General features: G+C 49.1%; 1 protein-coding gene across 1 annotated transcript in view; it reads left to right on the forward strand.

The window, feature by feature from the left end:
* The first annotated feature begins 2,707 nt into the window (after nucleotides 1-2,707).
* COLGALT1 (collagen beta(1-O)galactosyltransferase 1) overlaps nucleotides 2,708-23,992 on the forward strand; it is a 120,540-nt gene continuing 99,255 nt past the window's right edge. Inside the window, exons 1-3 of the mRNA XM_063931579.1 lie at nucleotides 2,708-3,185; nucleotides 20,600-20,710; nucleotides 21,654-21,771. Of these exons, the coding sequence (XP_063787649.1) occupies nucleotides 2,962-3,185; nucleotides 20,600-20,710; nucleotides 21,654-21,771 (453 nt within the window). The 5' untranslated portion in view covers nucleotides 2,708-2,961. The remainder of the gene's footprint in view (nucleotides 3,186-20,599; nucleotides 20,711-21,653; nucleotides 21,772-23,992) is intronic.

Consider the following 23,992-nt stretch of genomic DNA (forward strand, 5'->3'; position numbering starts at 1 on the left):
GCGCCAGGTCCAGGGACCCTCAGGCAATAAGCTGTAGACGCTCTGGTAACACCGTGGGTGTACCAGTCAGGGTATGTGTTCCCTCCTCTGCCTCTCATACCCAAGGTACTGAGATTGATAAGATGGAGAGGAGTAAGCACTATATTCGTGGTTCCGGATTGGCCAAGAAGGACTTGGTAACCGGAACTTCAGGAGATGCTCACGGAGGATCCGTGGCCTCTACCTCTAAGAAGGGACCTGCTCCAGCAAGGACCCTGTCTGTTCCAAGACTTACCGCGGCTGCGTTTGACGGCATGGCGGTTGAACGCCGGATCCTGAAGGAAAAAGGGCATTCCGGATGAAGTCATCCCTATCCTGATCAAAGCCAGGAAGGATGTAACCGCAAAAACATTATCACCGCAATTGGCGAAAATATGTTGCGTGGTGCGAGGCCAGTAAGGCCCGACAGAGGAAATTCAACTGGGTCGATTCCTACATTTCCTGCAAACAGGAGTGTCTATGGGCCTGAAATTGGGGTCCATTAAGGTTCAAATTTCGGCCCTGTCAATTTTCTTCCAAAAAGAACTAGCTTCAGTCCCTGAAGTTCAGACGTTGTAAAAGGGGTACTGCATATACAGCCTCCTTTTGTGCCTCCAGTGGCACTTTGGGAACTCAATGTAGTTTTGGGTTCCAAAAGTCACATTGGTTTGAACCACTTAAATCTGTGGAGTTAAAATATCTCACATGGAAAGTGGTCATGCTGTTGGCCCTGGCCTGGGCCAGGCGCGTGTCAGAATTGGCGGCTTTATCCTGAAAAAGCCCTTATCTGATTTTCCATTCGGACAGGGCGGAATTGAGGACTCGTCCTCAGTTTCTCCCCAAGGTGGTTTCAGCGTCTCACCTGAACCAACCTATTGGTGGTGCCTGCGGCTACTAGGGACTTGGAGGCCTCCAAGTTGCTAGACGTTGTCAGTGCCCTGAAAATATGTTTCCAGGACGGCTGGAGTCAGGAAATCTGACTCGCTGTTTATCCTGTGTGCACCCAACAAGCTGGGTGCTCCTGCTTCTAAGCAGACTATTGCTCGTTGGATTTGTAGTACAATTCAGCTTGCACATTCTGTGGCAGGCCTGCCACAGCCAAAAATCTGTAAATGCCCACTCCACAAGGAAGGTGGGCTCATCTTGGGCGGCTGCCCGAGGGGTCTCGGCTTTACAACTTTGCCGAGCAGCTACTTGGTCAGGAGCAAATACGTTTGTAAAATTCTACAAAATTGATATCCTGGCTGAGGAGGACCTGGAGTTCTCTCATTTGGTGCTGCAGAGTCATCCGCACTCTCCTGCCCGTTTGGGAGCTTTGGTATAATCCCCATGGTCCTTACGGAGTCCCCAGCATCCACTTAGGACGTTAGAGAAAATAAGAATTTACTTACCGATAATTCTATTTCTCATAGTCCGTAGTGGATGCTGGGCGCCCATCCCAAGTGCGGATTGTCTGCAATACTTGTACATAGTTATTGTTACAAAAATCGGGTTATTATTGTTGTGAGCCATCTTTCAGAGGCTCCTCTGTTATCATGCTGTTAACTGGGTTCAGATCACAGGTTATACGGTGTGATTGGTGTGGCTGGTATGAGTCTTACCCGGGATTCAAAATCCTTCCTTATTGTGTACGCTCGTCCGGGCACAGTATCCTAACTGAGGCTTGGAGGAGGGTCATGGGGGGAGGAGCCAGTGCACACCAGATAGTCCTAAAGCTTTCTTTAGATGTGCCCAGTCTCCTGCGGAGCCGCTATTCCCCATGGTCCTTACGGAGTCCCCAGCATCCACTACGGACTATGAGAAATAGAATTATCGGTAAGTAAATTCTTATTTATTTTCCCATGAAGCCATGTCCCTATATTTTTTACCTTGCGCACTGCCCCTATTTTACATAAGGGGGGTGCTGATGCCGTTTTTTGCACACAGCGCTAAAATGTCTAGTTACGGCACTGTTGCTAGGTATCCATTTCCCTGGCCCTGAGCAGGTCCCCCTCACCAGATCCTCTCCAGGGGTGAGGGGGTGGACTTGGACTGGATGAGGGGGCCCAATGCATTTTGTTGCACCTGGGCCCACCGCTCGCTAGTTCCGCCACTGATAGGTGCCCTGGATTAAAGCGATTTTATGGCAAAGACTATGCATATGGAGCCAAAAAAATATCCACCCCTGTCACAATGCCAGTCTGGGAGAGATGGTAGGCAGCAGTGAGACAACCAATTGGGACTAAATGTGACTGCTTGTTATGCTCATGGGAAGATCAAATTTTCCTATTTAGGATTTAAGCACAATAAATATAATATATATAGAAACTAAGTTAACAACTCATATACTTTATTGTCTGGTCACTTCCATAGCAGGAAGCTCCACCCCGTCCCAGAGCTGCAGTTGTTAAGATGATCACTTCATCGTGTTGTTATAGGAACTGCTGTGCTATTATTTCTTTGATTCCATACACTTTTTACAGTTATGATGTAAAGCACATAATTGTCAATACAATTTCACTGTCAGTAAATATTGAGCATGGTGAATGGAGGGTGAGGTGTCATCGCCATGGCTCAGTCCTGGATTAATGAATGGGGTCTTTCACCTACAGTACTAATACCATCAGATTTTTTGGCTAATATGCTATTAGGGGTAATACTGCTCTTCCCACGCAGCCACACATCTGGATTCATCCAAGCTCGCGGCTGCGCTGGTAGACAGTGCATTACGGTTTTGAGTTGGCAGTTCGCCCACCCCTTTAAGAGTTCTCAAAAACTGACAGAACACTCCCCCTATCAGGCAGTCGGAGGTGAAATATCCATTGCCTTAAGGAGAGTTCTGTTCACGCTTCCAATCCCCGTTTTCTCGCTGCTATGTCGCCGCCTCCCCTTTAAAGTACTCCGCCGGCCACTGGGTTTGTAGTCGGAGGTCAGAAAGTGACCGGAGGAGTAGCGGTAGCTGCTATGTCCCGAAGCTGTGAGGCGTGTATGCTGCTTGGGTTCCTGCTCGTCGTGCTCTCGGGGAGAAGCACTGGCTACTTCCCGGAGGAACGCTGGAACCCAGAGTCCCCCCTCAGGCCGCCCACCGTGCTGCTCACCCTTCTAGCCAGGAACGCCGAGGGGTCCCTGCCCGAAGTTCTGGGCGCTGTAGACCGGCTGAGATACCCCAAGGACAGAATCTCGTTGTGGTGAGAATTAGCCCTGCTGCTAGACAGCAGCCTTCCCATTGCACCGGTGTGACTGTCGGGGGCAGTTCTGCAGTTTATACATATCACCTGTGTGCATGCAGGAGCAGCTCTGCTATGGGCCGTAATGGGAAGGGGTAGAGTGGGAAGGGGGTAGACGGATGCATATCACCTGTGTGCATGCAGGAGAAGCAGCCCTGCTATTAGGCAGTAATGGGAAGAGGTAGACAGATGCATATCTCCTGTGTGTGCAGGAGTAGCTCTGCTATAGGCAGTAATGGGAAGGGGGTAGACAGATGCATATCACCTGTGTATATGCAGGGCAGCTCTGCTGTAGTCCAGAGGTTCTCAAACGTGGTCCTCAACGCACCCCAGCGGTCAGGGTTTTAAGTTTATGGCCAACAATTTGATTTAGCCATCTGTATTGAGCTATGGCTATACCGAAAACCTGGACCATTGGGGTGCCTTGAGGACTGCGTTTGAGAACCTTTGCTATAGACAGTAACGGGAAGGGGGAAGACAGATGCAAATCACCTGTGTACATGCAGGACAGCTCTGCTGTAGGCAATAATGGGCATGGGGTAGACAGATGCATATCACCTGTGAGCAGGCAGGACAGCTCTGCTATATAGGCAGTTATGGAGAGGGGTGTAGACTTGTGAGCAGGCATGCAGGATAGCTCTTCTGTAAGTTCTAATGGGGAGGGGATAGACGTCATCACCTGTGAGCAGGCAGGGTAGCCCTGATATATGCAGTAAAGGGGGTGGAGGGAGTAGACTGAGAAATATCACCTGTGGATAATTATGAACATCCTGCACAGTGACACCCCTAAACCAGATCCATAATGATGAAGTGATGCTAGATTATGTTTGACCTTCTAACTTAAAACAAAATGTAAATGTGTGTTAATAGCTGATCATTAATCCTCATTAACATATTTCTTAAAATTAGTTGCTATTACGCAGTACACACCCAGACAAGCATCCTGGGAAAAAAACAAAAACAAAACAGTTTGTTACCTTGTTACCTCTGCCATTGCAGCTCTGCTCTTTGTTCCGCCCTGTCGGTTTATGTAAGCCACTGTCGTTACATTGTCCGACTGTACTTGAGTGGCCCGATTTTTTTAGAAGATGGCCCGCCTGAAGAAGACCGTTGTAGACGGCTCTTAGTTCCAGGAGGTTGATCGGCAGGCCGGCCTCCAGACTTGACCACCTTCCTTGGAATGTTTCCCCCTGAGTGACTGCGCCCCAGCCCCGGAGACTCGCATCCGTGGTTAGAAGGACCCAGTCCTGAATCCCGATCCTGCGGCCCTCCAGAAGCTGAGGCAATTGGAGCCACCAGAGGAGTGAAATCCTGGCCCTTGGCGACAAACAAATTATCTGGTGCATGTGGAGATGAGATCCTGACCACTCATCCAGGAGATCCAGTTGGAAGGACCGAGCACGGAACCTCCCGTACTGGAGAGTCTCGTAAGAGGCCACCATCTTTCCCAAGAGGTAAATGCATTGATGAACCGACACCCGGGCTGGCTTCAGGACATCCCGGACCATTGTTTGTATCACCAACGCCTTTTCCTGCGGAAGAAACACCCTCTGCACTTTTGTGTTGAGGATCATCCCCAGAAAGGACAACCCCTGGGTTGGTTCCAAATGTGATTTTGGAAGGTTCAGAATCCAAACGTGGAGTCTGAGTAGTTGGGTTGTGAGAACAATGGACTGCAACAGCCTCTCCTTGGACGATGCCTGTCACAACTGAGGGCCTGAGCTGACGGAAGGCAGCCTCAGTTGTAGGGGCTGAGATGTACCGGAACCTGGGAGGTTGTATCAGACCCCTGGACATGTAAGTAACATGAAGAGAAACCGCCCGAAGGCGTGACCACGACAACTTGAGTAAAAGTCAATGATATTTATTTATGACAAACTCCATGCATCACAGTAGCAGTAAAAAGTAACATAAAAATCAGCAGAGAAATAATAATACAGTTCCTGGGTACTACAGGGTGGCAGGGGCCACAGAGCTCTGGTGGTATGAGACAGTTCTTATTATCTGCAAGTTGGAAAGTCCTTACCAGGCTCAACTGTAGCAATGAGGAAAGCCCAGGGTCGTACCAGCTGGTGTTCCAGGGAAAGCTGGACTGCTGTAGATAAAATGCTGCTGTGGGTACTGGTTAGAACCAGACAGGTGTTGGCACGGAGTGGATACTGGCTGGAACCAGTTAAATAATAAATAAAGCTTGAGAGCGATGCAATGTAGATGAAATGTAGAATTTGAGAGCGGAGAAATAATAATACCGGTGGAGAGTGGTAAACTGCAGAAAGGACACCGGCCCTTTAAGAGAAGCTGTACACTGCTGGAAGCTAAGCTGGAAGCTAAGCTGGAAGCAGGTGATGTTGTAGCTGGAAACAGGTGAGTCCAGAATGGATCGGAGAGTCAGGCTACACCGCAGATGGAATGCTGGTGCGGGTCTCTATAGCAGAAGTCTGGAGACAGGAGCTGGAACCTGGAAGACATTCACAGAAGAGAGACAAACTGGAACTAGGTTTGACAACCAAAGCACTGACGCCTTCCTTGCTCAGGCACAACCTATTTATACCTGCAGCAAGGAAGGCATTGGCTAGGCAATTATGCAAATTAATAATACTGACAACGGATTGGTAGGAATGATCAGCTGACAGAATCCAAGATGGCTGCGCCCATGCAGACACTTGGAGGGAAGTTTGGATTGTAATCCATGTGGTCTGGAAAACAGTAATGGCGGCACCGGAGACAGGAGACGCCAGGCTGACAGATGCACATCCGACCACGCGGACACAGCGGAGGCCGCGGCTGACGTAATCGCCACTCTGAATGCAGAAGCTCAGGGACGGCGGCGGAGGCCGCTGGAGACGCCATGCCAGATGTATAAGGCGTTACTGTGACTGCGTCCAGAGAGACAGAAGAGGATGCGGGAATGTGCACATCAGGATAACAGATGGGATCCGGTCCTGGAGCGCTGAGCCAGCCTTAGGAGGCATCTGATAGGTAAGAAATGGCGTCCAGATACCCGGATCGTGACAGCACCCCCCCCCTTTAGGAGTGGCCCCAGGACACTTCTTTGGCTTTTGAGGAAACTTGGAATAGAATCTCCGGACCAAGGCAGGAGCATGGACATCAGAAGCATTGGTCCATGAACGTTCCTCAGGGCCATAACCCTTCCAGTCAATAAGATACTGAAGTTGACCGTAACGGTGACGTGAGTCCAGGATCTTGGCTACTTCATACTCAACGCCTCGTTGAGTTTGGACTTTAGGAGTTGGAGGAAGTGAGGAATGAAACCGATTCAAGATTAGCGGTTTCAACAGGGAAACATGGAATGTCCTGGGTATCTTTAAGAAGGGAGGCAACTGGAGTCTGTAAGCAACAGGATTGATGACTTGATCAATTTTAAAAGGACCGATGTAGCGAGGTGCAAACTTCATACTGGGAACTCTTAACCTCAAATTCTTCGTGGATAACCATACCCGATCACCCACCTTGAGAGCAGGAACTGCTCGACGCTTCTTATCCGCAAACTTCTTGTACCTGAACGATGCCTTGAGCAGAGCTGATCGTACGCTCTTCCAGATATTGGCAAACTGATGCAAGGTGATATCCACTGCGGGAACAGAAGTTGCTGGAAGCGGTTGGAACTCAGGGACTTTAGGGTGGAATCCAAAGTTGGTGAAGAATGGTGTTGAAGAAGATGAAGAATGATACTGGTTGTTATGACAGAACTCGGCCCAGGGAAGTAATTGAACCCAGTCATCTTGAGAGGAGGACACATAGATGCGGAGGAAGGACTCCAAGTCCTGATTCACCCTCTCAGTTTGACCATTGTTCTGAGGATGGTAAGCCGTGGAAAACTTTAGCTTGACTTGGAGGGCTTGACATAAACTTCGCCAGAATTTGGCTGTGAATTGAACTCCTCGATCTGAGATAATTTCTTCTGGAAGACCGTGGAGTCGAAAGATCTCTTGTATGAATACTTGAGCCAACTTGGAAGCTGACGGAAGACCGGTGAGAGGAATGAAGTGTGCCATCTTGGTGAACCGGTCAACTACCACCCAGATGGTATTAAACTTGTTGCACATGGGCAAATCTGTAATAAAATCCATCGACAAATGGGTCCATGGTCGACGGGGAACAGATAGTGGAACCAGTTGCCCCGCAGGCGACTGGCGGGATACTTTATGTTGAGCACACTTTGGGCAAGATGCAATAAACTCCAAAACGTCCTTTTTCAGAGTTGGCCACCAATAAGACCTAGAGATAAACTCCAGGGTTTTTTGGATACCTGTATGTCCGGCAAAGCGGGAAGCATGGGCCCAATGCATGAGCTTCTTCCTTAGTGTCGGCTTCACAAAACTTTTCCCTGATGGGGGCGTAGAGTCCATCCCTACCGTGGAGAATGCCAACGGATTTATAATAGGATGCTTGTCTGAAGACTCTGACTCATTTTCTTGCTCCCATGAGCGGGAAAGGGCATCGGCCTTGCGATTCTGAGAGCCCGGACAGAACTGGAGTTTAAAGTCGAACCTGGAAAAGAAAAGTGCCCATCTGGCCTGACGAGGGTTGAGACATTGTGCGCCTTTCAGATATAGAAGGTTCTTGTGGTCTGTAAGGATGGTGATTGAATGAGAAGCTCCCTCCAACAGATATCGCCACTCCTCTAGAGCGAGCTTGATGGCTAGCAACTCCTGGTCGCCAATGGCATAGTTGCGCTCCGCTGGGGAGAACTTCCGTGAGAAGAAACTGCAAGGATGTAAATGGCCATCTTTAGCCCTCTGAGATAACACCGCTCCTACTCCAACGGAGGAGGCATCCACCTCTAGGATGAAAGGAGAGTCGATGTCAGGCTGTTTCAGGACAGGCGCAGAGATGAACCTCTGTTTTAAAAGATGAAAAGCTTGCATGGCTTCTTCAGACCACTTGGACGGGTTAGCACCCTTCTTGGTAAAAGCAGTAATAGGCGCCACAATGGTGGAAAAGTCTCGTATAAACTTTCGGTAATAATTGGCGAACCCTAAGAACCTCTGGACCCCTTTGAGGGTTAAGGGTACCGGCCAATTCTGGATTGCTTGTAGTTTCTCAGGATCCATCTCTAGTCCGGAACCGGACACAATGTACCCTAGAAACGGAATGGACTTGACTTCAAAGACGCATTTCTCTAATTTGCAATAGAGATGATTGACACGGAGACGGGACAGAACCTCCTTTACCCAAAAACGATGTTCCTCTAAATTGTTGGCAAAAATGAGGATATCGTCTAGATAGACCACGACATGACGGTATAGAATGTCTCTGAAGATCTCATTGACGAAATGCTGGAAGACAGCTGGAGCATTGCTCAATCCGAAGGGCATGACGAGGTACTCATAATGTCCGTCACGGGTGTTAAATGCGGTCTTCCACTCGTCACCCTCACGGATCCGGATGAGATTGTATGCACCTCTCAAGTCCAGCTTTGTAAAGATGGTAGCTCCGCTAACTCTGTCAAAGAGCTCAGTAATCAGGGGTAAAGGATAGCGGTTCTTAATGGTAATGTCGTTCAAACCTCTGTAGTCGATGCACGGCCGCAGACCACCATCTTTCTTTTTTACAAAAAAGAAGCCTGCGCCGGCTGGAGAAGAAGAAGGTCGAATGAACCCCTTTGCTAGGTTCTCTTTAATGTATTCCTCCATAGAATGCGTCTCGGGCAGAGACAACGGATAAGTTCGGCCTCGAGGTGGAACCTTCCCTGGAATGAGATCAATCGGGCAGTCCCATTCTCTATGAGGAGGAAGGATATCAGCAGAAGCTTTACTGAACACATCCGTGAAATCTTGATATGGAGGAGGTGGAACATCAGACGACCTGGGGGAGGAAGAACAGACAGGCAACACTTTAAACAAACATGTCTCAGCACAGGAGGGACCCCATGCCAGGATTTGCGTAGTCGTCCAATCAATTGTAGGATTGTGAAGACGGAGCCATGGAAGGCCCAGGACCACAGGATGTGTGGCTCTTGGAATCACTAAAAGTGAAATAAGTTCGGAATGAAGAACTCCCACTCTCAGACGAACTGGTAGAGTCCTTAGAGCAATAACTGTATCAAAAATTTTACTGCCATCCACGGCAGTTAAGGAAAAGGAGGAAGGAAGTCTCTCGGTGGGTAGGGACCACCGTTTAACATAGGCTTCGGTAATAAAGTTCCCAGCTGCTCCGGAATCCAGGAGGGCAATGACGTTCTGATAACGTTGAGCAACTTGAAGCGAGACTGGGAGATTACAATCTTGAGGAGATGGAGAGGAGATCATTACTCCTAGCCGGCCCTCTCCTTGACGAGCTAGGACTTGGAGTCCCGGACGTTTGGGACAGGCATTAATGGTGTGAGACGGAGCTGCACAATAAAGACAGAGAGACTCGGAGAGACGTCTTCGGCGCTCAGCAGGAGTTAAACGGGAACGGCCAATTTGCATGGGTTCATCTTTAGTTGGTGACAATTGGCGAGGAGGAGGAGCAGAAGATTTTGGAGCAGATGATCTTCCACGCTCAGTTGCTCTCTCTCTGAAACGTAAGTCAACTTTTGTACAAAGTGAGATTAGCTCATCTAACTTGGAGGGTAAGTCTCTGGTAGCTAACTCATCTTTAATACGCTCGGATAAACCATGCCAGAATGCAGCATACAGGGCCTCGTCGTTCCATGCCAGTTCAGATGCCAGGATCTGAAACTGTATAAGATATTGTCCTACAGTATGTGATCCCTGGCGTAAACGGAGAATCTCAGACGAAGCTGAAGTTACCCGGCCTGGCTCGTCGAAGATGCGCCTGAATGTTGACACGAATGCAGTGTAAGAAGATAGCAGGGTGTCGGACCTCTCCCATAACGGTGATGCCCAGTCAAGGGCTGAGCCACTGAGAAGTGAAATGATGTAGGCAATTTTTGTACGGTCACTGGGAAAATTGCCAGGTTGTAGCTCAAACTGAATCTCACACTGGTTGAGAAATCCCCTGCAGAATCTTGGAGATCCGTCAAATTTTGCTGGCGTTGGAAGATGAAGACGTGGAGCAGAAACGGGTAAGGTGGGTGGGGTTATAGTTGGAGTCACTGTGGTTGACGCCCCAGATGCGCCTGATCCACGGAGAGTTGTCTGATTCCCATCCAGCCGAGTAGAGAGATCCTGGAGACAGCGGATGATGTGGCCCTGTGCAGCCTCCTGATGTTCAAGTCGGGCTGCCAGTTCTTGCATCGGCCTGGCCGCTTGATCCTGGTCTCCGGCTGGATTCATTTGGTCAGTGCTTACTGTCACAACTGAGGGCCTGAGCTGACGGAAGGCAGCCTCAGTTGTAGGGGCTGAGATGTACCGGAACCTGGGAGGTTGTATCAGACCCCTGGACATGTAAGTAACATGAAGAGAAACCGCCCGAAGGCGTGACCACGACAACTTGAGTAAAAGTCAATGATATTTATTTATGACAAACTCCATGCATCACAGTAGCAGTAAAAAGTAACATAAAAATCAGCAGAGAAATAATAATACAGTTCCTGGGTACTACAGGGTGGCAGGGGCCACAGAGCTCTGGTGGTATGAGACAGTTCTTATTATCTGCAAGTTGGAAAGTCCTTACCAGGCTCAACTGTAGCAATGAGGAAAGCCCAGGGTCGTACCAGCTGGTGTTCCAGGGAAAGCTGGACTGCTGTAGATAAAATGCTGCTGTGGGTACTGGTTAGAACCAGACAGGTGTTGGCACGGAGTGGATACTGGCTGGAACCAGTTAAATAATAAATAAAGCTTGAGAGCGATGCAATGTAGATGAAATGTAGAATTTGAGAGCGGAGAAATAATAATACCGGTGGAGAGTGGTAAACTGCAGAAAGGACACCGGCCCTTTAAGAGAAGCTGTACACTGCTGGAAGCTAAGCTGGAAGCAGGTGATGTTGTAGCTGGAAACAGGTGAGTCCAGAATGGATCGGAGAGTCAGGCTACACCGCAGATGGAATGCTGGTGCGGGTCTCTATAGCAGAAGTCTGGAGACAGGAGCTGGAACCTGGAAGACATTCACAGAAGAGAGACAAACTGGAACTAGGTTTGACAACCAAAGCACTGACGCCTTCCTTGCTCAGGCACAACCTATTTATACCTGCAGCAAGGAAGGCATTGGCTAGGCAATTATGCAAATTAATAATACTGACAACGGATTGGTAGGAATGATCAGCTGACAGAATCCAAGATGGCTGCGCCCATGCAGACACTTGGAGGGAAGTTTGGATTGTAATCCATGTGGTCTGGAAAACAGTAATGGCGGCGCCGGCCACCGGAGACAGGAGACGCCAGGCTGACAGATGCACATCCGACCACGCGGACACAGCGGAGGCCGCGGCTGACGTAATCGCCACTCTGAATGCAGAAGCTCAGGGACGGCGGCGGAGGCTGCGGGAGACGCCATGCCAGATGTATAAGGCGTTACTGTGACTGCGTCCAGAGAGACAGAAGAGGATGCGGGAATGTGCACATCAGGATAACAGATGGGATCCGGTCCTGGAGCGCTGAGCCAGCCTTAGGAGGCATCTGATAGGTAAGAAATGGCGTCCAGATACCCGGATCGTGACAATGCCTTTATTAGCAGATCGTCCAGATATGGAATGATGTTCACCCCTTGTTTGCGGAGGAGAACCATCATCTTTGCCATCACCTCGGTGAACACCCTTGGTGTTGTTGAGAGGCCGAATGGCAGGGACTGGAACTGGAAATGACAGTCCAGTAATGCGAAACGGAGATAAGCCTGATGCGGCAGCCAAATCGGAATGTGGAGGTACGCATCCTTGATATCCAGGGATACCAGTAATTCCCCCTTTTCCAAACCAGATATCACCGCCCGGAGAGACTCCATTTTGAACTTGAACTCCTTTAGACAGGGGTTCAGTGATTTTAGGTTCAGAATGGGCCTGACTGAACCATCCGGTGTCTGTACCACGAAAAGGTCCGAATAGTATCCTGTGGTTTGCAGATGAGGAGGAACTGGCACAATGACCTGTGCCTCCACCAACTTCTGTACAGCCTCTTGTAGGACAGTTCTGTCTGCCAGTAGAACTGGCAAGTCTGATTTGAAAAATCGGTGAGGAGGGAGATTTTGAAATTCCAGCCTGTATCCCTGGGACACAATATCTATCACCCAGGGATCCAGGCCGGACGATACCCCAGACGTGACTGAACTGTCTGAGTCTCGCTCCCACTGGCCCCACCTCCAGGCCGCGCGTTCCACCGTCACGTGGAGGACTTTGGCATACCTGAAACAGGCTTTTGTTCCTGGGAATCTGTGGCAGCGGGTTTCCTGGATTTACCTCGACCTCCCCTAAAGAAGGTATTGGACGGTTTGGCCTTTCTAGGCTTGTTAGGCCGAAAGGACTGTAATGCTGATGAAGAAAAGGATTTCTTTGGAGCAGGTGCAGTTGAGGGAAGAAACTGAGACTTACCCGCTGTAGCCGTGGATATCCACGCATCCAAAGCTTCCCCAAAGAGTCACTGACCTGTGTAGGGTAGGGACTCCACGCTTTTCCTGGATTCTGCGTCGGCCGACCACTGGCGCAGCTAGTCCCCGACGAGCTAAAACAGACATGGAATAGATTCCCGCAGCCATGGAGCCCAGGTCTTTCATGGATTCTACCATAAAACCTGCAAAAATCGTGAATGTTACGCAAAAACAATTCAACATTACCCTTTTCCATCGTATCCAAATCCTCGAGTAAGGTGCCTGACCTCTTTACTATAGCTTTTGCAATCCATGCACTAGCAATAGTGGGATGTAATATGGTCCCCGAAGCGGTGTACATTGATTTAAGTGTATTATTAATTTTGCGATCAGCCGGCTTCTTTAAGGCGGTAGATCCCGGAACAGGCAAAACCACCTTTTTTGAGAGTCTGGACACAGATGCGTCAACAATTGGCGGGTTTTCCCATTTTTTCCTATCCTCAGGGAAAGGGAACGCCACCTTGACCCTTTTAGGGATCTGGATTTTTTTCTCAGGGTTTTCCCATGCTTTCTCAAATATAGCATTTAATTCCTTTGACGCAGGGAAGGTTAGCGAGGCTTTCTTATTTCCAGTGAAAAAAGCCTCCTCAACATGCTCAGGTGTGGTATCATTAATATTCAACACATCCCTGATAGCCTCTATCATCAATTGCACCCCCTTTGCAAGAGAGGCAGACCCCCGCAACACATCCCCATTACCGTCTGTGGTGTCAGAATCTGTATCCGTGTCATCTTGGGTGACATGAACAAGCGCACGTTTGTGGGGGTATATAGTGGAGCGTCCTGAGGTACCAGAATCGGGCCATAGTGCCATAGAGTTCCGTAATACCTGGGTTGCAATTCATTACTTGCAACCCTGTCTGAAATCTGAGAAATCCAAGATTTGATGGAGGAAAACCACTAAGGTTCCCCTGCTGGAATCTGTGCTAAACCAGTGCTATCCTGATTACATGGAAAGGGATCATCCTGGGAGGACATATCCTCCGCAGCATATGACAGTGTCCCTGGACATAGCTAAAGGAGACCCCCCCCCCCCCCCCACACACACACACACACACGCAGACAGAGTCCCCCCCCCCCCAATAATGGCAAGAGAGACACAGAGATTGGAGCCAAACCACACACAGCGCTTCAAACCAAAGGGAGATCCCTTTTCAGCGCTGACTGTGCACCTTAATAGGATGCACAGTCGTATTGCCGCCTTCTACAACCCCCTGGGTCCGTTTACAGAGAGCTGGAGTTGCTGTGGAGGGACCTGTTTCTCCTGATCAGCGCTGTGTAGGCAGGAAAATGGCGCTGAATGTGCTGGGTCCGCTCTGAGGAGAAGCTCCGCCCCCAAAATGGCGCTGTCTTCCCGCTCTTCATAGGATTATACTGGCCTGAGGATTGAGTGCTGGCTGAGATCCGGGGACACCGACAGGCTTTTGGACCATTGTAGGGTGTAGCGCTGGCTCAGGGCTCCCCTCACAGCGCCGCACCATGTACCGCTGAGCCTTCCGGCGCACAGTTAATACTGCACTCCTACCCTGCTGCCGCCATCTTCACACCGACCCCCTGCTTGCTAGGGGGGTCAGTGCATCACCCGCCACCGATTCTTCAGCTCTATAAGGGGGTGGTGGCATGCTGCTGGGGCGAGCAATCCCCTGCGGCGGGGAACGATCTGACCCCTCAGGAGCTCAGTGTCCTGTCAGCGGAGTAAGTGGCTCAGACCCCGCAGGGCGGACACTGCAACCCCCCCTTAGTCCCACGCTGCAGGGAGTCTGTTGCCAGCAGCCTCCCTGTAAAATAAAAGACTCTAAAATAACATTTTACTAGAAAAGCTCTGGAGAGCTTGCCTAGCTGTGACCGGCTCCTCCGGGCACATTTTCTAAACTGAGTCTGGTAGGAGGGGCATAGATGGAGGAGCCAGCCCACACTTTAAGAGTTTGAAAGTGCCAATGGCTCTTGATGGACACGTCTATACCCCATGGTATTAATGTGGACCCCAGCATCCTCTAGGACATAAGAGAAAAAATGTTAGTTTTGAATACTTTCGCAAGAATCCTTTGCAGGCAGTGACTACCCAGTGGACATCACCATATGCTTGGAAGAAGGCTCTGCCGCATTAGTAGTGGGAATTGTTACTGGTGGACTCTAAACTACCCCCTTCCCCCATACAGGATGTTCTGTGTCGTCTGGAAGTCAATTATTTTCATATGGTTCTTTTTGCACCAAGGTTAGTGCCGGTGCAATTGAGCACTGATGGTGATGGGAAGCTAACCAAGAGCACACAAAAGGGGGACAGTCTTTCCCAAAGATGCATACATCAAAGCTTGCAGGAAAATACAGTATAATTTAGGTGGAGATGTATTATATTGGTTCCTGCTGTACCTCTTTTTTGAGGAGAAGGAGGAATAGGTGGCGATGAGATGTATAAACATGTGCGAGATATAGCTACTATCTCAGGATCTCATATGCAGCCTGGAGCCGGTAGCCGCCACAGCCAGGGACAGCGCTGTCCCTGCTGTGGTGAATAGGTAATGGCACCTGCAGCTGTCGAAATCAATAGCTGCAGGTGTTGGAACGGACAGTGCCACTGACCGTTCATACATTGCCCATCTATCTTGTAGATAGCTGTGCCGATAAAGTAGGGCGCATAACGCACCTGTCATATATCGCACATCCCCGCATTCATACATGGGGAAGAAGAGGTATCAGTGCTGATAACACTTCTCCCCCATAATGAAATTTCTCTAGCATCCATAAGGGATATTGGGGGAATCTAGTACGATCGGGTATAGACGGGGTCCAAAGGAGCCAGTGCACTTTAAATTTCTTCAACTGGGTGTGCTGGCTCCACCCACAGGCAGTTTAGAAAAAAGTGCCCTCAGGAGAGGTTGCACATCTCTGCAGCTCCAGAGAGTTTTCTTCAATTTCATTTTAAACTTTCATTATTTTCGGTATGATGTCTGGGCAACAGCATACCTGCGCCGTGGAGTTAGGGAAGGGGGGGCGGTCACCGGCCTTAGGAGGTGCAGAGCCGCTTCCCCACTGCAGGACCACCGTCCTGAGGGCTAGTTGTTCAGCGGGGCACTGCGCTTTGGCAGGTCCAACTAAGATCCCCCGTGTAGAACTTGCACAAAAGGCTTGGCTAGCACTTGTTGTGATGTTTTAAGCTATGACGGAAACTTTGCCAGTATAAATACTCATTATAGTTCTGGCACCATTAGAGGTGGCAGAGCTAACTAAGAGCGGGACCTAAGGCATTTTGGTGCCTTCCTCTGCTTACAGCAGCCATCTACAGCACACACAGTGCTTCCTGCTCACAAGACACGCTGGAAACCTGGTACAGCGTGTAGAAAGGGGGAGAGCCGCTTGTGTACACTCTTCTGATCCTCTGTAGGACTTAAATTGTTAGTGTTTACTGTGTTTAGAAAGCTGACAGTCTCACTGGGGCTGTTCAGCTCAGGGTGTGCTGGTGTCCTCATCTGTGCCTCCTCTCACATACAGTAGGGCAGGCTTGCATTATAACTGTGTGTATGTTTTTGTGCTTACTGTGAAATATGGGTAAACACAAGCTGTGCAGTATACTGTATGTCACACCAGAGTCTCTCCATTATGTAATGATTCTGTTTCCTGTGAACAATGCAGTCAGTCTTCACAAATCAGTGAGGGGGCTGGGGGAGAGGGTCCATAGCCCCACTGGTTAGGGTCTCTTAAGACTGATGTCAGATATGTCTTCCCAGCTCACTGCTAATGTGCAGTAGACTCAGCTACTCCAGCAAGCTGTTGCAGATATAGCTACTAGGACAGATGCACAGCCCCCCTCTCTCATGCAGGTCCACAGTAGCGTGGTTTACATGCTCTGCTGTCAGATTCAGATGATGATATTCAAGATGGTGGGGATGACCTTGATTAGCGGGGATCCTGATTCTACTCAGGGTATTGAACCCCTCATTTTGGCTATAAGAGATGTGTTAAAGCTCCCTCTAGAGGATGTTGCATCACAGCAGTCGTTTTTCTTTGTACAAAACAAGCCCAATGTCACTTTCCCTGATTCTCCAGAGTTAGATGACTTATTTAAACAAGCCTGGAAAAATCCAGTCAGAAAATTCCAAGAGTCCAAAAAAAAAAAAACTTGTGCACTCTCCCATTTGCAACTCAAGGTAGAAAATTTTGGGAGGAACCCCCTGGGGTGGATGTCTCCGTCTCGCCTGTCTAAGAAGGCGGTGCTGCCTGCCCCGGGCTCCTTTACTATGAAGGATCCTGGGGATCGAAAGATAGAGACTACCCTAAAATCTATATACACTGCAGCCGGCCTTTCACAAATACCAGTCATTGCGGGCTGCTGGATGACTCAGGGGGGCCTCTCGGGGGATATGCCCTTAGTTACTATGGTAACCCTACTGAAGCACATTCAGGACACTACCCGTGTCCTCTGTGATTCCCTCAAGGAGATGGGGAACATTAATGCTCGGACGTTTGCCATGGCGGTGTCGGCTCACAGGGCCTTGTGGTTGCGTCAGTGGATTGCGGACGCAGAATCCAAACATGTGGAATCCCTCCCCTTTTTTGGGGAAGGGCTTTTTGGGGATAAAGTGGATGTACTGTATGGATTTCCAAAGTTACTGCTGGGAAATCCACGTTTCTCCCCTCTGGGGCCCCGCCGGCGAGACGCTCCTATCCGGGACCGTCTGTCCAATCCTTTCGATCTCGCACATTTCGATTGAAGGCCAGAGGTGCCTCCAATGCGGCTAAAGGCACCAGAGGTAAGTCCAGAAAACCTACAAGTACCAGTTCTCAGGAACAGTCCACCAGTTTTGCTTCCACTAAGGCCTCAGCATGACGGTGCCCACCCACCCCGAGGGGATCACGAGGTGGGAGCCCGACTGCGTCGCTTCAGCGGCGTCTGGGAGACCACCTGCCAGGATGCCTGGGTCAGGGAGCTTGTTTCTCAGGGCTACAAGCTTACCAGCTTTGAAGGATATGCAAGTTACATTGCAGTAGGCTATCCGAAAGTTGGTCCAGTCCCAAGTCATTGTTCCAGTACCACTACCGCAACGCGGCAAGGGGTTTTACTCAAACCTGTTTGTGGTGCCGAAGCCAGACGGTTCAGTCAGACCCAATCTGAAATCCTTGAATCCTTATTTGAGGGTGTTCAAATTCAAAATGGAATCCCTGCGAGCAGTGATTGCGAGCCTGTAAGAACAGGAATTTATGGTCTTGGATATCAAGGATGCCAGTATGGGAAATTCCATGTCAGAACGTTTCAGTTGGATCTTCTGACCAAGTGGTCCAGATCGCATCTGCAGATGCACTGGATAATTCGGCTGTCACGTCAGGCCAGGATTTCCCTCCTGTCGTGGCTACAGTCCTACAATCTCCTGGAAGGCCGAAGTATCGGGATTCAGGATTGGACGCTCCTCACGACGAATGCGAGTCTACCGGGATGGGGAGCTGCCACCCAAGGGGGCGCAGTTCCAGCGCAGGTGGTCAGCCCACGAACCCCTCCTTCCAATCAGCATTCTGGAACTTCGGGCGATGCTCTGCTTCAGGCCTCTCCTCTGCTCAAAGATCACGCAATCCAGGTACAGTCAGACAACTCCACAGCTGTGGCGTATATCAATCGACAAGGAGGGCCAAAAAGCAGAGGCTGCATGCAAGAGGTGTCAAGAATACTCCTCTGGGCGGAAAGAAATGCGAGAGCAATGTCAGCAATCTACATTCCGGGTGTGGACAACTGGGAGGCGGACTTCCTGAGTCATCACGATCTCCACCCGGGGAAGTGGGGGCTCAACCATCTGGTGTTCCAGCAGATCATCGACCGGTGGGGTTACCCACAAATAGACACAATGGCTTCTCGGCTCAACAAGGAACTTCTCTGGTATTGCTCACGGATCCTCAGGCGAGGGCAGTGGACGCACTGGCGTCGCCTTGGCCGTACCAGCTAATCTACCTGTCTCTTCCGATTTCGATTTCTCCCAAAGGTGCTAAAGCGAATGAGGAATCAAGGTGTCCAGGCAATTCTGATTTACCCTTATTGGCCTCAGAGGGCGTGGTACGCGGATCTTCTGGACGTCCGTCGAAGACCCTTGTCCTCTACTGCTACGAAGAGATTTTCTTCAACAAGGACCGTTTGTCTACCCGGACTTATGGCGACTTCGTTTGACGGCATTTCGGTTGAGCGGATCATCCTAGCTCACAAAGGCCTTTCCAAGAAGGTTATTGCTACCATGGTTCAGGCCAGAAAACCTGTGACGTCAAAACACTATCATCATATCTGGAGCAGTGTTTCACTTGGGACGTCTCCTAGGTTTCCTGCAGGCTGGTGTGGATAAGGGCTTACGCCTGGGTTCCATTAAGGTCCAGATTTCAGCCCTCTCCATTTTTTTCCAGAAGAAATTGGCAGTGTTGCCAGAATTTGCAAGGGGTACTCCACATACAACCGCCTTTTGTGCCGCGTACAGCATCCTGGGATTTGGATGCAGTGTTGGCATTTCTACAGTCCCCCTAGTTTGAACCTCTGATGGCTGTGGAAGATCAGTACCTCACGTGGAAGATGGTGATGTTACTGACCCTGGCTTCTGCTCGACGTGTTTCGTAATTGGGTGCCTTATCGTATAAAAGTCCGTGCTTGGTCTTTTACGAGGACAGAGCGGAGCTCTGGACTAGACAGCAGTTCCTGCTGAAGGTTGTCTCCGCGTTTCATCTGAATCAACCTATTGTGGTTCCGTCCAGTTCTGATACTTCTGCTCCTCTGGAGGCACTGGATGCTGTGTGTGCCTTGAAGATATATGTCAAGTGCACAGCTCGGGTCAGAAATTCCTTGTTCGTGCTCTATGATGCGCAGATGAAGGGTTGCCCTGCTTCCAAGTAGACCATTGCTCGTTGGATTAGGCTTACTATCCAACAGGCCTATGTGTCGGCAGCCTTACCTGTTCCTAAGTCTCTAAAGGCCCACTCTACAAGATCGGTGGGCTCTTCCTGGGCGGCTGCCCGTGGAGTGTCAGCCTTGCAACTATGCCGAGCTGTTACCTGGTCGGGGAAGAACACTTTTGTGAAGTTCCACAAATTTGATATCCTGGCCAAAGAGAATACCCAGTTTGGGCAGGTGGTGCTGCAGCAGTCTCCGTACGTTCCCGCCCGTTCTGGAAGATTTGGGATATCCCCATCATACTGGATTTCCCCAATATGGATGCTAGAGAAAATAGAATTTTAATACCTACCGGTAAATCCTTTTCTCGTAGTCCATAAGGGATATTGGGTGCCCGCCTCAGTGCGTGGACTTTTTACTGCAGGTTCTTGTTCTATAGTTACCTGTGCAGCTTTTGCTGATGTTGTTACCAGCCGTTGTATGTTAGTGGTGTGTTGGTTTGTAAATCTCACCACCCTTTGTTATCATGTTCCTTCTCTCGTATGTCTTTTCTCCTTCGGGACTCTTTTACCTATAACTGCCTGTGAGAGGGAGCATAGAGGGGAGGAGCCAGCACACCCAGTTGAAGAAATTTAAAGTGCACTGGCTCCTTTGGACCCCTTCTATACCCCATTGAACTAGATTCCCCCAATATCCCTTATGGACTACGAGAAAAGGATTTACCGGTAGGTATTAAAATCCTATTTTAATACGTCTGCCCCTTAATTCTGTGGATGCAATGCAGGAGCATGTTCTAGCCGACTATTGTCCAGTTCTGCAATAAACTCCTGTATTTTAACACTACAATATGGATAAACATTCCTAATAACCCTTGTGAAGCCACAATCCTTTTGTATACCTTTATTGCATAAATTCTACAAATAATACGTCTTCATTATTGTATTCTCAGATTGAAGCAATATTTGTGTCTTCTGGTAGGAAAGCGATCTGTATTTCCTCAGCATATGTCATTAGCTGCCTGTCTCTGCTCTCTCAGGGTAGCCACAGATCATAACTTGGACAATACAAGTGGTATTCTACGGGAATGGCTGATCAACGTTCAGAAGCAGTACCACCACGTGGAGTGGAGACCACAGGAGCATCCCAGGTAGCAGAATAAATAATGTGGGTATGGGTAGTCTTGGGAATTTGGGCACTGCGCTGGGTGTGACTCCTTTCATACCTGGGTTATTCTAATGGCCATTAAAAAGGTACAATTCTTCTACAGTGTATATATAGCAGAAGGAATAATGATTGTAGCACTGTTAAGGGCCCTACACACTGGGCAATTTGGCCGATGAAACCGACCAACGATATTATAGTTAGTCAATAGTTTCATCAACGATTTTTACATACACACTGGACAATATCTATTGCCGATTTGGACAATATGACATTACATACATCGATATTGTCCAAATTAGCTTGCATGTTTAAACAATGTTCGTTCAAAGATTAAAGATTGCGGGCACGTGCATTGTTTATCGTTGTAGCATACACACTGAAAGATATGAACGATTTTTCGTTCATTTCTGAACGATATCATTAATATCTTTCAAAGATATCGCCCAGTGTAGGGCCCTTCAAAGAGACCCCTTAATGACTTTCAATTCATTATTTCACAGCAGGACTAACTTGATTTTTAATAGGAAATTACAATGTGAATGTAATCAGGGTTGTTTTTTTTATTTTAAAGTTGGCTAGTTTGAATATCTATCGTGGGGCAAAAAAGTATTTGGACAGCCACCGATTGACCCACTTAAAAATATGAGAGATCTGTATTTTCTTTCATAGGTACATTTCAACTGTGAGAGACAGAATCTGAAAAAAAAAACCAGGAAATCACATTGTATGATTTTTAAACAATTTACTTGCATATTAAGCTACAGCGGAACAGATTCTGTTCCAGAAAGTGCTTTTAGTCCAGCATGTTCTTACCCATAACCCTCTTTGTTCCTGGCTCCTCTATATTTTCAGGAATATCTCCTGCGTGACATGCTTTTCTTTTCCATAGGTTAACCTCGGTCATAATCTTTATTTTTATTTTTCAGATGGTTTCAGGATGAGGAGGGACCAAAGCATTGGTCTCACTCTCGCTATGAGTATATCATGAAGTTACGCCAGGCGGCTTTAACCTCTGCCCGGGAAATGTGGGCTGACTACATAATGGTATGTAATGACCACCTAAATGCAGTAAGTAATCAGGAATGTTGTTGGGTGAGATCTCATGTGAGTATTACATAAGAGAACAACAAGAAAACATTGCACAATTGTATTATACAAGAGTTACAGGATTTTGCCCTCTAGCACTACTGTGTGTTGTGATAGGAGCTGGCAGGGTGTGTAGTGGGCATTTGTCATGAAAAAGTTCTAGTTTTCTTAGAAACTTGGCCTAGCCGCTGCCCTTGCTCTACTGAAGCTCAGTGGGGCTGATGGAGTGATGAATATAAGTTGGCCATATTTGCTCCTGCTTTATGAGCAGAGAACTGAATGCGGATGTTCACCCTATGCACAGCTGTTGGCATCTCTGCAGCAGTACTGACCCTACCAGTCCTCTTCCTCCGTGTGCAGTTGCCTTGGTCCTATACTATGTGAAATTGATCTGTCTGAAATGGTCTATTTCTGTTTCCAGGCGGTATGAAAAGCCGACATGCTGAATGTAGACATTGACATTAGGTTGACTTGGATAAAATGTTTATTTCTCTAACATCCTAGTGGATGCTGGGAACTCCGTAAGGACCATGGGGAATAGACGGGCTCTGCAGGAGACTGGGCACTCTAAAGAAAGATTAGGTACTATCTGGTGTGCGCTGGCTCCTCCCTCTATGCCCCTCCTCCAGACCTCAGTTAGAATCTGTGCCCGGCCAGAGCTGGGTGCTCCTAGTGGGCTCTCCAGAGCCTGCTAGTAAAAGAAAGTTTTGTTAGGTTTTTTATTTTCAGTGAGCTTCTGCTGGCAACAGACTCACTGCTACGAGGGACTGAGGGGAGAGAAGCAAACCTACCTATGTGCAGCTAGGTTGCGCTTCTTAGGCTACTGGACACCATTAGCTCCAGAGGGTTCGAACACAGGCACCTGTCCTCGATCGTCCGTTCCCGGAGCCACGTCGCCGTCCCCCTCGCAGAGCCAGAAGAACAGAAGCTTGAAGACTGCGAAATCGGCGGCAGAAGACTCCTGTCTTCACTTAAGGTAGCGCACAGCACCGCAGCTGTGCGCCATTGCTCCCAGCACACTTTCACACTCCGGTCACTGTAGGGTGCAGGGCGCTGGGGGGGGGGGGGGAGGGCGCCCTGGGCAGCAATTGAAGTACCTTTTTGGCATTATATACATATATACAGTTAGGCACTGTATATATGTAGAATCCCCCGCCATTTTTTCACACAGAAAGTGGGTCAGAAGCCCGCCGCTGAGGGGGCGGGGCCTTCTTCCTCAGCACACCAGCGCCATTTTCTCTTCACAGCTCCGCTGGAAGGACGCTCCCCAGGCTCTCCCCTGCAGTATCCAGGTACAAGAAGGGTTAAAAAGAGAGGGGGGGCACACAAATTTAGGCGCAAAAGTCATAAAATCGGCAGCTATTGGGTAATCACTTTTCTCTGACGTCCTAGTGGATGCTGGGAACTCCGTAAGGACCATGGGGAATAGCGGCTCCGCAGGAGACTGGGCACAAAAAGTAAAAGCTTTAGACTAGCTGGTGTGCACTGGCTCCTCCCCCTATGACCCTCCTCCAAGCCTCAGTTAGATTTTTGTGCCCGAACGAGAAGGGTGCAAGCTAGGTGGCTCTCCTGAGCTGCTTAGAAGTAAAAGTTTAAATAGGTTTTTTATTTTCAGTGAGTCCTGCTGGCAACAGGCTCACTGCATCGTGGGACTAAGGGGAGAAGAAGCGAACTCACCTGACTGCAGAGTGGATTGGGCTTCTTGGCTACTGGACATTAGCTCCAGAGGGACGATCACAGGTTCAGCCTGGATGGGTCCCGGAGCCGCGCCGCTGGCCCCCTTACAGAGCCAGAAGAGCGAAGAGGTCCGGAGAAAGCGGCGGCAGAAGACGTTCCTGTCTTCAAATATGGTAGCGCACAGCACTGCAGCTGTGCGCCATTGCTCTCAGCACACTTCACACTCCGGTCACTGAGGGTGCAGGGCGCTGGGGGGGAGCGCCCTGAGACGCAATAAAAACGATATAAAAACCTTATATGGCTAAAAAAAATGCATCACATATAGATCCTGGGCTATATGGATGCATTTATCCCCTGCCAGTTTCCTGAAAAAAGCGGGAGAAAAGGCCGCCGTGAAGGGGGCGGAGCCTTTCTCCTCAGCACACAAGCGCCATTTTCTTTCACAGCTCCGCTGGAAGGACGGCTCCCTGACTCTCCCCTGCAGTCCTGCACTACAGAAACA

Source organism: Pseudophryne corroboree, chromosome 6 (genome assembly GCF_028390025.1).
Source record: "Pseudophryne corroboree isolate aPseCor3 chromosome 6, aPseCor3.hap2, whole genome shotgun sequence".
In the NCBI taxonomy this organism is placed as follows: Eukaryota; Metazoa; Chordata; class Amphibia; order Anura; family Myobatrachidae; genus Pseudophryne; species Pseudophryne corroboree.